This window comes from Ascaphus truei, chromosome 5 (assembly GCF_040206685.1).
Source record: "Ascaphus truei isolate aAscTru1 chromosome 5, aAscTru1.hap1, whole genome shotgun sequence".
Lineage (NCBI taxonomy): Eukaryota > Metazoa > Chordata > Amphibia > Anura > Ascaphidae > Ascaphus > Ascaphus truei.
The window spans coordinates 42256137-42268607 of record NC_134487.1 but is presented as its reverse complement, the minus strand read 5'-3'; the positions used below and the strand labels follow the sequence as shown (position 1 = coordinate 42268607).

The window sequence follows — 12471 nt, the reverse complement described above, 5'->3', positions numbered from 1 at the left end:
GGCGGACGGCCACGTGGTGATCTGCGACCTGGGACCAGGCCGCAGTATCCCAGAACACGTAGGTAATACACTCCGGCTAGAGCTCACCCCACAAGGAGGATCGGGACCCTTAGGAGAGAGGGGAATTGTGTCGGAGGCCCCACTGCGTGTGACCTGCTCCAACACAAGCCAAGCAGCACCTGGGTACTGGAGTACCCAGGCAGGTACCCAATGTGCACCAACATTTAAAGGGGGTAGCACTACCTCATATTTGGGTGGGATTGCTGGAACAGATACCAGGGGTTAGTGGTGACATGGCACACTCCTTATTTTGGGAAAACCACTCAGTGTTTGGGGTCACTGCATTATACTGTTGGTACCTGATATCGTGTGTTATCTGTGTTTAGTGTTGTATACTGTACAGTAAATATTAGTTATATACATTGTGTGGTGTATTGCTTACTACTGTTGTATTGGTTCCTGTGAGGGGTTATCCCGCCAACGCTGGGATCCCTCATAGGTGGAGGCACTGCACGCAATTAGATAGAGCTCACCCAGAAGCGGAGACTTAGGCCTCCTGTGAGCATATAGGTATAGCAGCACGCATAGTTGCCCGCGTAGTTCCCTTAGGCATAGGGAAAGGGGGCTACATTTTGAGGCGCTGTTGAGATTCAGACCTGGAGTGCCCGAGATAAACAGAACCAAATTTAGGGAACCATGTTCAAACCATCCAAACAGGAGGTCCGTCAGTGGGCCGTGGAGTTCCAAGAGTCTCCCCGCCACGTGGTCATTGCTTTGCTGGCCCAGTTCCATGCACTCAAACAGAAAGAGGGGGGTGAATTATCGGAATTTCTACGATGGCTGCAATTGGAGCTGTGGATCATGATCAACAAGAAGGTCCTCCACGTGAATGATTTAGATGATTTTTGAACCAAGCAATTTCTGCGGGGAGCATCGCTTACACACCACCTCATTGCCAGGATCTGCTGCACACTCTACAGATAATCCTGCTAATCTTGAAGACCTAATGGATCAAATACAAGATCAAGAGGTTATCCTGCAGTTTCAGACTCCCAAGACGTCTCAGGAATCTTCCAAAGGAGAGAGTAAAGCAACTCCATCCAAGAAGTCTAGTGCGAAGGAGAATCCTGAGGAAAATACCCCCCAGGGGTCCTTCACGACAGACCCCCTCGTATCTCAGCCTCTAACCCTGGCTTCAATATGACCCGAAGCAACCGCTGCTTCACTTGCCACAAAGAATGTCACTTTGTATAGGACTGTCCGAAGTCAGACACTTCCACCCCTGGAGCCATAGCCTTCAGCCTTTAGTACATGCCTACAATTGCACTTGGCATGAATCCACCAGGTACACACCCTATTTTATGATGTTCGGCAGAGAGGCGCGACTACCTGTCATTCGTCTCCGAGTATCCACCGACGGTGTACCGAACATGACTCACTACAAATATGTGGAAAGGCTCCAGGATAAACTCTAGAGCATATCAGTTGGCGGAAAGAGTCACCGCCAAGCTGAACGAAAATAACAAGCTGAGGTATGACGATAAGGTACGCTACAGGGAACATCGGCCTGGAGACAAAGTTCTCCTGCGGAATTTAGGAATACCAGGGAAGCACAAGTTAGCAGACCGCTAGCGAGAGGCTCCCTTCGAGGTGGAGTCGCAGATGCCTTGCCTCCCTGTATATCGCATCAGAGACTGAGGGAAGGGTAAAGGTCGGGCATCGGAATCACTTGTTACCTATCCCTCAAGTGGGGGAAAGTGAACCGGAACCATCACCAATAATGCCTTCAAGCGAACAGCAAGATCCCAGCAGAATTCCGAATGCTGTAATGGAAAAGAATCGGGATCCCCTGGAAGGAACTTCTTACACTACAAATGAAGATTGGTGGGCACCACCAGAAGAAGTAGAGGGTAATGGTCCTGTCCTCCATGTACCCTCTCCAATAAGCTGACCTCTCGACCCCAGAAGTTCGAGTTTCATTCTTACTAGAGACTATGTAGCTCAAGAGTCACACCCTATGAGAGGGCCAGGGCCTCAAGCCGATGGTAGCCTCTCCACCCAAGAAGATGTCAGAGGAGAGACTCGTCGGAGTCAGAGTGAGACACCCTCCAATGAGAATGGTGTATGATTCGTTAGGGGCACCTCACTGAGTCTCAGCAGCTGTCTCTGAGCCGGTTTGCCTTTATAATGACCATGCTCACTGAAATATTCAATATGGTTTAGATGCTATTGTACAAAGTTAAGTTATTTGTATATAGCCATGGCTGGTCCAGATTATCTTTTTGTGTAGTGTGCACAGAGGACCAGACACAGTAAAGCAGGAAGTGCAAAGAGAGTGGGAGAGAGTACTAGGAGGAGCCGGGCATGATCGAGGAGAGTGTAAGGTGGGGGAAGAAGGGACAAGAGACAGTAAGGCATTACAGGAAGGGATGAAAACAAAGAGTAATGTTTAATGAATAACCTTTAAGATCTGCTAAATCGGCGTGTGTTACGCCGGGTACATCTCGTTATTTTACATTTTAATATTATTGCAGCCCACCTTTGTTATAAAGTTCCCACGTTCTGACTTTTTTTTCATGCTGAACTTGCATTTTTTTATTTCAAGTGTAAGGATGCTGCTCCTATGAAGATGTTATGTGTAGGCGATTTCAGCACTCCTGTAATGTGCTTGTGTGAATCCACATATTCTGAGAGGAATGCTGTCTGGGGCATCTGTGGGACAAAGATTTTGTCCCTTTCCAGTGACTTTTCCGTTCAAAAGATCATCGACACAAAAGCTACTTTGCTGTGAGTTTATTCTTTTTCTTCCTAAATTGTTTTTCTTTTCTTTCTTTTTTTTAAATTATTATTATTTGTTTACTACAAAAACACAGTAAGATTAATTTCTATGAAGGTGTAAACACCTTAATTTTTCAGTTCAAATAGCCTTCAAACATTCTTCAAAACCAGGCTTCTCGCCAGGCTAAATGGGTATAAAAGTTTTGTTATGCTTTTTGCAACTTCAGTATTGTAAAAACTGGGACAACATGCTTTTTCAGATTTGTCCCTTGAAAGGAAATGTGAATTAATGGATAAGGACAATAATATTAAACACAGAATTCTCACTGTTCCAATTTCGAAATCAATAATCCACATCAAGACGTACAGAGGCGACCAGGCTAAACCTAATGCGGCTGCCCCCGCATTTTAAAAATAGCGCTGGCGGTGCGTGGCAGTCTTCGGCCGAGAACCGGACGGTTTTCCCGCGCCTCGGGCGCTTTCAATAGTAAGCGCCATTAACGCTTATCTATTGAAGCGGCCGCCGCGCTGGAAAATCCGTTTTAAACGGAGAGCAGACCCGCGGCGCTCCCGGCCAGCTCCCGGCAAGCGTTAGATTAAAAGCTGCCGCAGCAGTAACACACAAGAGTAAATACTGTTTTACGAACACTGGACATAGACCAATAAAACGTACTTTTAATTGACCCTGTTATATGTACAACTGTTTGTATTGTATTGTAAATACACGTCAACGTCCACCTGACATAAATGTATGAAGACGGTTCTATAATGTGGTGGAATGTAACAGGATTGCTAATGTAAGTTTGGGGTGCACTAGAAGAGTACGACTAACTTCCTTATCCCTTCCATGTTCAGCCAGCCTGCTTCTTAAATGAGCTACACAGGAAGTGGCTCAGTGAGTAAAGGCTCTGAATCTGAAAACAATGACACAGAGTTTGAAGCAGGGGAACCTGGTTCTAATCCTGGTGTCAGCTACTTGTGACCTTGTGCAAGTCACTTTATCTCCCTGTGCCTCATGCAGCAAATATACATAGATTGTAAGCTCTATGGGGCAGGGACTGTCTGTAAAAATCCAACATTCAGTGCTGATTACCGCACACTACATTTTAACTGGGAAGTCCCATTAGGAGAGTGGCGCTATATGAAATAAAGTTATTATTAAAGTTATTAAACTTTGCGCTCATTATCGATATGATGAGCACATAAACCTGCCGGAGAGAAGCGGACAATGAAAATTAAACTGTCTGTGTCTTCAATCAGAAATGTCGGATGTACAATTAATGTGAGGCAACTAAGGTTTAAAAAAAATTAAATGCTGTAGGACTACAGTACATTTCCAACACTTCACGTCCTGTCTTTATTTTCTTTTATCCTTAGATTGCCTCATGGATCGTTCAGCGACTCGAACATCACTTGCATCGCAGTTGACAAATACATATATGTGGCAAAGAAAAGCAGCCCTTACGTGGAAATATGGGATAAGAAAACAGACAAATTATGTGAAATACTTGATTGTGCGCAGTTACTGAGGTAAATGTCTTGTTTTAGTTCTCACAATATGTATGTGTGCTAGGTAGCACTCCACAACCAAATCCGTATGGAAAGTAAATTATATGGTGCACGGGAACAAGGGATAACCTCTAACCCCCAAGCAAGTCAGTAATATATACAGGGGTCCCCAGCACACAATAAAGGAATAAAGACGAAATCTGTCAACAAGAGGATCAATGTATTGAATGTAATAGCAGCTACAAAATCAGCCCTGGCATAGGGTCTAGAGAGTACATCTTGTGGAGAAAAACAGTACAGAGGGAGAGGAGGGGAGGACGGGGAACAAGGGGGATGAAACACAAAAAAACAAAACTACAACAAAAGGAAGGTGAACAATGTACAATACACGTAAAATTTAAGGCGATAAAAATGTAGGGGGATGACGTTTCGGAGCCAAATGCCCCTTAATCATGCCCGTTCCCACAGACTGAAAGCAGCCTATGGTACTTCCCTAGTTTACACACCTTCAACCTACCACCTCTCACCAAATGAATAAGGATGAATAATGAACTGATAAACCAAAATAGTTGGTCTGTCTTATTAGCAATAAGTCTATCCTACAGGTACATGAACATCAATAGTGCTAAAAAAAAGATAGCTAGGCATATAGACTGTCTAAACAGATTAACAATAGTGCACAAATCTGTTGCTCTTACATTCCTTTATTGTGTGCTGGGGACCCCTGAATATATTAGTTCTCACAATATATTCAGAATTTGTTGTGATTATATATAGTAATTTTGTTGACCGATATTTATTTATTTTTTTTTGCTCGGTATCTGCTGGAGATTACCATGTCTCAAAGTTTTTGTTTTAAATATTTTTTATTTTTATGATTTAAAAAAAATTTATTTTCCTCATTTCAGGGAAGAATTTGTAAAGCGCAGAAAGTTAAAGCAGGAATCCTCTTATACTGCACGAGTAAAGACTTTATTTCTACAGAAAAATACTGCCCTTTGGGTTGGGACCGGTGGAGGCCATATTCTGCTAATCGATCTGTCGACGCGTTGTCCAATACGAATAATCTCTAGTTTTTGTGACTCTATTCGGAGTATGGTGCCAACCCAACTAGGTAATTATATGTAGAGAACATTAAAAAAAAAAACATTAGATAATGTTTACACAGTGCAGAGGTAATAGGTGCATGTAATGGATTTTATTATCTAACATTCTTTGTACATTGATTTAGGATGTTTAGATGCAAATTTTCAAAATGATACCTCCTTGCTTGCCTTTCCTAGGATAGCTTTGCCTCTTCCGAGACCACACAAGTTTCTGAAAAATGTATGTTCCTGATTAAAGTGTCAGGTTTTGGTCTCTTGAAGGTAAAACCTTTTATTAGTCCTTCCATCAGGTGTGGTAGCCAAGTCAATACACTGATGTCCAAAATATGCAATTGTCTTTTAAATTGTAACTGAAAGCATATAAAGTTATACTTTTTGATTCTTAATTCCAATTATGATATTGATAAAATCTAACATTTGAGAGATGTACTGTATCAGTCAAACGTAACACAACTGCTGCAGTGCAATGATTTAAAATAGTAGCTAATAGTACGTTATTAATTTGCACAATGCACAGACCACGCATAATAGAAGAGGAAGCAGCAACATTTTTGAGATGTACAGTATATTTGTTAGAGATTGCTCACATTCTTTAAGCCCACAGTTTCCATTATATAATTCAACCTGCCAATTCAGATAAAGTATAGAAATGATCAGCATTATTATACTGTATGATATACTGTGTTTATTTCCAGTGGTGTAGAGCTGGTAGATGTTTTCCAAAGAATTGAACCTTTCCTTAAAATGACCTCAGTTTCACTATATTATGTTTTGTGACTTTGTTTTTCTTTTAGATAGAGGCAGTGTAAAGAATGCTGTGCTTGTTTTGGGATGCCGCTGTACGCCTCACCAAGGTAATGTTTCTTGTTTTCAGAAAAAATTGTGTGTGATGCCAATACGGGTTGACTTAAAAAAATAATAAGAAAGAAATAAATAAAATAAAAATATATATATTAATTTTCTATTACAACTTTGAACCATGGTGTCTTCGGAGCTGAACTGTGTTCTTATTGGCCCACGTGACCTGGACCTTTAAACTCTGCAGAGACTCTGGCACCCCCTACGGCGGTAAGTATCTCCATGAGCAGGGGGTCCCCGGATTTGAAATTAACACAGTTCAGCTCCGGAGACCTCTTGCTTCAAACCGGTAATTTATTTTTTATTTTTAAGTTAACCCGTATTGCTGCTCCAAGGAAAGAGTGGTGTCAGCAAAAGCACATTATTAAATGTGCTGCTGTTTAGAGGCATTCAGTCATTGTTGCACAGTTTGTAGCTTCTCCCTCCTCCGCTAGGTGCATTCATCAGATAGGTGGCTTTGCGGGTGCTATTATGCTGGGCAGGATCATTACTGTCAGTAGAGTGAAACTAATTACATTCAAACTATCTACATCCAGCTCACATCAGACACCTGCTTGGAAATCCCCAAATAAAAAAGGACCACAGGAACCAATTTCATTGTCTACTGTATATTTATTCTAACAATCCAGACTGTGAGCTTTTTGAATACCGTCTAAATACCTGCCTCTTTTTGGCGTACGCTGCATCATTTCTGTGGATGTCCACTTTTGAATTATTAGAGAGCCTAAGGAAATGAAAGCATTAGAAGTAAAAATGGAATCACTGCGAAAGGAAGTAATGTTTGCTGCATTTTATTCTTCATTATAAAAAGGATCTGGGATTTGTTATTTTTGTAGAAAAATAGGAAGAATTAATTTTTGCTGGGGCTCTAAAAATGTCTTCCACAGTCACTCTCTAAGAACTGCTTTGTAATTCAGACATGCTTCCTGAAAATATACGTTCTCCTAAATTACAAATTAAAGGCGAAATTCACCCTAATTAACCTGTATTTTGTTACAGGATTGGAACCGGGTGTACTCCAGAGCTGAGCCACACCGTTTTCAACTCAAGGGACCCACTTGTTTCCAAGATACTTACTGGTGTAGTTACAGGTATTGCTTCCTGGTTTTTAGAGTGGCTTTAAATCGCCATCTTGTAGGAAGTCACAACCAATGATGTGGCAACTTCCTATTGGTACGATATTTTGCAGCCATTTTCTTTCTCCTCAGGAAGATTTAAATGTGTTAACTTCACCAGTTAAGTATTTTGGGAACATAGGGTGACACCTAAATAGTAAGAGGAACTGCACCTTTAACTATCCCTCAACTAAAACAGTCTGTTCATTTCAGTAATATTAGCTACTGTGCCTTTTGGAATTGGTCCATCAGTCTTACTTGTTCAGAGATATTAAAGGTGTAAAAATGGAAAACAAACGTTAGAAACGGCAGAAAAGGTGTATTGTAACTCCACTATAAGTAGTTAAGTGGGACTTTCCACATTATAATATATCTTGCAAGATCCGAGTCTTCATGTATTTTAATGGGAGACGTCAGATTAAATAACTGATCATTTAATTTCTATGCATTTTCATGTTTATTCTAGAAATACAGTCATTTCTCTCTGTCTGGGACACTAATCTTCCACATGAGGTTCAAAACCTAAAAAAGCACAATGAAATAAGACGAGAGTTGGCAGAGAAACTCAGAGGATTGTCCTTGGACTGACGAACCATTGGTGAGTCAAAATAATAGTTATTCTTATTGGTTTATGCATATGGCATTTCTTAATCAAGGTTACTGTTATTTGTTTTTTTTATTTTTTATTACAGGTTTCGTTTGTTTGTAGACTCCGTGGGAGAAATAAATGGCTAATGAAGATATGTATATTCATGAAGGATAACATGCGTGTAATTGCCACGTATGTAGAATGTATTTTTTTTTTGTTCTGTTTAACAGTCTTATTGACTTTTTCACTTCTGAAATCACATGCAGGGTTTTGCAGTACTCTTCATGGCATAATAGAAAATGAGAGAAAAATGTTTTTTTATTTATTTTTATTTTTTCAATGCTCATTGAAAAAGTGTTGTTGTGTATTACTATTGGCAATGTAATAGGTCACTCCATTGATGGGTCAACCAAGTATGATTTTAATAGATATATGGTATCGGGGCTAAGATGCTCAGCAAATGCCAAATTGGAGTGAAAGATTCTGTGGATGACACTGAAGAACATTTAAAGAACAAAGTGGCCTTCCTGCTCTGAAGTACAGCAAGAACAGCTGAACGGATTTACCTTAAAATGCCCAGAGTTAAAAAGTTCTCTCTCTAGTGCAATTTACTAATAAATTGTTGATGTTGGATTTTGCTAGCATTTGTCTATATCATTGCAAACATGCTTTTTTGATTTGAGGTGAGGGATTAAATTATTAATCCACGCACTCTTTAAATAATTTTTTGAAAAACAAAACTAATCTTTGTACATAGTCACGGTGATCTTTTTTTAAGATCGCAAAAGTATTTTTTGGATACAACATTAGATTGGTAAAACAAAAGTGTTATGGATATTTATATATATATATATATATATATATATATATATATATATATTTATATATTACCATAAGTATAAATCACCAAAACAGCACTCGCATGGACTTATTGAAAACCAATGCTTATTCTCTAATGATCGACGTTTCAGTCCCCGCTTGGGACCTTTCTGGGAAAGACCTGCATTTGGGACCGAAACGTCTATAAAATAAAATATAACACTCCTTTTCATTAAGTCCATTTGAGCGCCGTTTTCGTGATTCATATCTATAAACTGGAATTGCTTCTTCATCAGTAGCACCTCTGGCAGATCACCTGTTACTGAAGCGCGAGTGATCCTTCTCCAACAATACATGTGTAAGGACAAAGTTGTTCAAGTTTCATCACATTCATTTTCTCCACCAATTCAAAAATCCTAAAAAAAATTAATAATTTAGTATTGATTTTTCTTTCTTATACAGTACACCGTATCTACAGTAAAATGTAGACTATTTGCTAAACGTTTAATTTTGAAGTGTATATAAAGTTTATTTGTATTAAGACATTTTGATGTCTGTATGAAAGTTACATTTCTCCCATTTGCAGTCAGTTGGCAAAAATAAATATATACAGTATACAAGTTTTTTTCTTTTTTATAACGTGATACATAGTGTAAGTTGATTTTCTTTAGTAATTAGATTGATATTGTTTTATTTTTCTAAAGTACTGCTCAAGTTTTAAGAGAGTAATGTATATGTGCTTAATGTTTTGAAAAGTATTCATTATGCCATGTCTCGATATATGTTCCATATACAAGATACATTTTGCGAATTACAGTAAACACAGTCTTGTAAATAAAATGCATTTGGACTGCCTGTATATTTTTGTGCTGATAGGCTAGTAATTTTTTCAAGATGAGATACCACAGATCAGAGGGGGGCGTGATATTTTTTTGGGGGGGGGGCGGCGGGTAGAGAGGCCCCGCGCTCTTCCCCAAGGCATTTAAATAAAATGCTCGGGAATTGCGCAAGGCCTCTATAACGCACTTACCTTGATTCAGATGGCTTGGTATGCCACATCGCCATGGCAACGCGTCATCACATGGCTCCACAGCGTCATTTGACACTGCGTCGCCATGGCAAAACGGCTGGCGTGATGTCACAAAACCCAGCAGCGTCATTTGTTGCTTGATACAAGGAGAGGGGTCGTGAGCAGGGGGGGAGAGCAAGAAGGGGGCATAGGATAAAAAGCTTGCATACCCCTGCCATAGATATACAGTATATTAAACATATTTACACAAATCCTATTAAACAATGGAATCATTTTCATCAGGGCCTATTCTAGCAGCTCCGAACTGTAACAAACAAGGACACTTTAGAAGCAGCTTGGCATGCTTTGCTGTTCTGTAAAACCTAATCACGTGTCCAATCCGTGTCGAAAAGCCTTTTTTTAGAAATAGTTTCACTCTGGTTCTACCAATCCGATCGGTTTGTCAAAAAAGCATCCAACTAGCATTTTTTTTTTGCTTACTAAAACTGCTATTTTAATAGAGCCGCCACGCTTCTAAAAACTCTTCTAAATTCGAAAAAAAAAAATCACAATTGGTTTAGCAAGTTACATCCAGAGCCTGAAGTATGGGTTTAGCTGAGAGAGCAAAACCCATAAATCCGACTGGGAATGAAGTTAGCACCACCTCGGGTCATTCTGCTTCTAAACCAAGTACAATCCAGGTGTTTTGGCTGTTAAACAATTTTTTTTTAACAAAGAATCTCCAAAAGTGTAGACGTTCAACATAATCCATGACAAAATTCTAAATAACATTCACCAGTTTGTGTCACTATATTGTAACATGAATAAAATGACTCTTACTTGAACCAGCATAATAAAGAATGTTAACTCCACAGTCTTGCCTAAAATATTACTGTTTATGTAAAGTCAGTTAATTCCTTACAAAATTCTTCTTTCATTCATTTCCCTTTCAGCAATACCAAATTAAGTTGTGTAGTATAAACAAAAGTATAAGCCAGAGGTCAATTGTAAATTACAAAAAATATGCATAAAGAGAGAGTACAGCGCACAGCCAAGAGAGTGGGTCCAAGGTAGATATAAAAATATTATTTTATTTAGGGCCATTAAAGGTGGAGGTATAACAGACCTCCTACGCGTTTCGTGCGTGTTGCACGAAATGCGTAGGAGGTCTGTTATACCTCCGTTTTTAATGGACTTCATAAAATAATATTTTTATATCTACCTTGGACCCACTCTCTTGGCTGTGCGCTGTACTCTCTATTTTTGCATATCTTCATTCACCATCAGCAGCACGCTTCACTAGGGTGCACAGGACAGAGGCATTTATATATCAGTGATTATATTTTGAACGCTTTCATATGTTGTTTACATATCTTCATTCACCATCAGCAGCACGCTTCACTAGGGTGCACAGGACAGAGGCATTTATATATCAGTGAGTATATTATGATCGCTTTCATATGTTGTTATACTGTAGCAGTTCTGGGACTGTCCTAATGAGGTTTTGAGGAGTGGGCTTAGTCCCATGACTCTTTTCCTTCAGGGTTTCGTTGTCCCTTTTTAGAACTTCATTACACTTGAGATTTATATATTCTCTCATATACCACTAACCTTTTATCCTGTGCCCTGGCTTATGTGCTATTTATTCTTTGTTTATATATTACTCTAAGGATCCGGCGCTTGAGCATTTATACCACTAAAACCTTGTATCTAAATTACAAAAAGACTTAAATCACCATTTCCTTCAGGGAAAAAAATTGTTTCCCCCTTTAGGTAGGAAACCAGGGGTCTCCAGAGCTGAAATGCTTTAATTTCAGCTACAGTATGATGACCCCCTGCTCCCTGAGATGCATACATGTAAAGGTGATGTCAGTATCTCAGCTTTTTTAAAGGTCACTCGTCACGCGGGCCAAAAGGAAGCCACAAGGATATTTTTGTCTCCAAAAGTAGTAGAACATTGTAAATACACTACATCCCTAATACTTAGACCTTAAATCTATTTTGACAACTCCAATATTGCTTGTACAAAGTACGTGGCTTTTATTGGAACCTAAAATTGGAATGTTATTAGTAATGCTTCTTTTTTTTTTTTTTTTACATTTCCAATTCTACATGATCTAAATATCTATTGGTTTTAATTAATATAATAATTATGGATAGATAATTGTCTTTGTGTGCCTATATTATATTTCTTGTGTATTACAACTATATCTAGTATATGACATGAATGATCTTGTTACTGTCTTGCTCTTGTTACTTCCCGCTATTTGAATTATTATGTTTTACCTAATAGATTTGTTTTGATGAGAAAATAAAACTGATATACCGTTACTCTGTTTTTACTTAAAAAGAATAAAATATTTTTTATACTTTGCTTTAAATTTATTTTATTTTTTGCACAACCAAAAGACTAATGGGCCTAACCATTGCAAATTTATGTTTTTGGAGTTTAATTGGCACACTTAAAGCAGCAATCAAAGCTGCCAGTTTTTTTTTTAAATGTTATCTTTTTTTTACCTTTAATATGTTCATCAATAAAATCCACATAATAAGTAATTAGCTAAGTTGCTAATCAAGCCGTTCTCCTGTGATCGATTGGTGAAGATGTGGCTCGGGGTTAAGTAAATGGCTGTCAGTGCAGCAGCAGAGGACCAAAGATGCAAAGTTCTGTGGGGAAGATCATTTGAC

General features: G+C 39.0%; 1 protein-coding gene across 6 annotated transcripts in view; it reads left to right on the top strand.

Annotated features, from left to right (window-relative positions):
• Positions 1 to 8854, top strand: part of LRRK2 (leucine rich repeat kinase 2) — a 162707-nt gene extending 153853 nt beyond the window's left edge. For 5 of the 6 annotated variants that reach the window (XM_075599742.1, XM_075599741.1, XM_075599744.1 and 2 more), the window contains 6 exons: positions 2606 to 2787; positions 4156 to 4308; positions 5196 to 5401; positions 6188 to 6247; positions 7833 to 7964; positions 8059 to 8854. In XM_075599742.1, coding sequence (XP_075455857.1) covers positions 2606 to 2787; positions 4156 to 4308; positions 5196 to 5401; positions 6188 to 6247; positions 7833 to 7954 — 723 coding nt within the window. In that variant the 3' untranslated portion in view covers positions 7955 to 7964; positions 8059 to 8854. Of the gene's footprint in view, positions 1 to 2605; positions 2788 to 4155; positions 4309 to 5195; positions 5402 to 6187; positions 6248 to 7832; positions 7965 to 8058 lie in introns of those variants that run through there. The other variant, XR_012801632.1, reaches the window with a different exon arrangement.
• The last annotated feature ends 3617 nt before the right edge of the window (positions 8855 to 12471 follow it).